General features: G+C 39.9%; 1 protein-coding gene across 1 annotated transcript; it reads left to right on the top strand.

Moving 5' to 3' along the window:
• Window positions 1-941: 941 nt before the first annotated feature.
• Window positions 942-1,625, top strand: LOC121870928. The gene has a single exon (XM_042372904.1). It carries the CDS (start codon window positions 942-944, stop codon window positions 1,623-1,625), a length of 684 nt encoding a protein of 227 aa, XP_042228838.1.
• Window positions 1,626-1,661: the final 36 nt, after the last annotated feature.

Consider the following 1,661-nt stretch of genomic DNA (forward strand, 5'->3'; position numbering starts at 1 on the left):
AACATTTTGTCCTATTATTATTGTTCTTTATTTAATTCTATGTACATATGTGGTGGTGGGAATAAATTGATAAATTTTCATATTTTATTGACTTGTTTAGGTTTTGACCTGTTAACTTGACCTTTGTTGGAAGAAATTGGGATTAGGAATGTAAAAATAAATACTGATATAATTTAAAGACTCAAGTGATTCGTTTCTATCTAATGATCTACCCTAGGGTTGTAACATAAATAATGGGGGCCTGTCCGGTATCCTATGGGTAATTTGTCAAGTTACAGGTTAAACAAACATCATCATTATATGCCATTGCTGTATAATGTGTTATGACTGTGAGTGATATTAATCTAGTGGATGACTGTTAGTGTCCACGACTCTCTCCCTGTATCTGGTGTTACCTTCTCGCTAGCTAATGACATTATCTGTACTCGTGTTGTCCCGGATCCTGTAGTGACCACGAAAATAATACTTAAATTGCTTGAAGATCAGTATCCTATTTTATTTCTTGCCTGTGTTGAAGTACGTCGCTTAGAAAAGAACAGAATATTCGTTTTGGCCAGTTTCCTAATGTAGCTGACACAAGTGGTGCAGTTTGTGATGTAAATGACTTTGGTATTAGGGACCTGTATGTGTCCCAAGACAATTGTGGTTGACAGTGAGTCGTATTTGACGGAAGCCGGTGGCGACAGCGGCGACAATCCCCTAGTCACTGGTGACGTAATTGACAACTCACTTTCATCTAGACTGTGTTGGTCCTCTCCCAAAAAGTCGTAGTGGCAAGCAGTTCCTGTTAACTATCATGTGTGCAACGACTAGATATCCAGAGGCTATACCACTTAGACGAATCACTGCTGAAAATGTGGTAAAGGCTCTGATTAATTTTTTCACCCAATATGCTATTCCAAAGGGGAAGTAATCTATCTTCGTTTATTTTCCAGCAAGTCATGAATGAGTTGGGCATTCAGCAATATCTGTCTACTGCTTATCACCCACAATCTCAGGGAGCCATTGAACGGTTCCATCAGGCATTCAAATCAATGTTAAGCAAATACTGTCGGGAGAATGAGAAGGAGTGGGATGAAGGAGTGCCAGTAATGGTATTCGCCATTAGGGATAATTGCCAGGATGCTCTTGGTTTTTGCCCTTTTCAGTTAGCTGGACATGATGTAAGGGGTCCGTTGACAATTTTGAAGGGCAGTTGGGTAAATAACAAGATAAAAATTCCACTTTCAGTGTATGTTAACAAATTCAAGGCTAGACTGAAAAGAGTTGGGGAGATTGCTCGGGAGAACTTGTCCCAGGCTCAGTTGAAAATGAAGGGTCAGTATGACCAGAAGTGTAATTGTGCAGAGTTTAACCCTGGTGACCAAGTACTAGCATTTATACCAACCCACAAAAATCCCTTGCAAGCAAAGTTTATAGGCCCATATACAATAGCTAAGCAACAAAGCCCCCTCAACTATGTCATAGCAACCCCAGGAAAACGGAAATCGGAGCAATTAGTCCATCTAAATAGGCTGAAGCTCTACTACACCAGGGAAGCAATTGTGTGTGCTATGGAATACCAGGAACCACAGGAACAAGAGCAAGATTTACTGGTGGAGGTTCCAGTTAAGCTATGCAATTGACAAATTTTATATGATCCTTCTTCTAAAGTCTTACAT

The sequence above is a fragment of the Homarus americanus genome, unplaced genomic scaffold, assembly GCF_018991925.1.
Source record: "Homarus americanus isolate GMGI-L3 unplaced genomic scaffold, GMGI_Hamer_2.0 scaffold32583, whole genome shotgun sequence".
Taxonomy (NCBI): domain Eukaryota; kingdom Metazoa; phylum Arthropoda; class Malacostraca; order Decapoda; family Nephropidae; genus Homarus; species Homarus americanus.

Excerpts from the sequence above, each read along its gene's own strand:
- LOC121870928 (XM_042372904.1), top strand. The coding sequence starts at position 942 with ATGAATGAGTTGGGCATTCAGCAATATCTGTCTACTGCTTATCACCCA.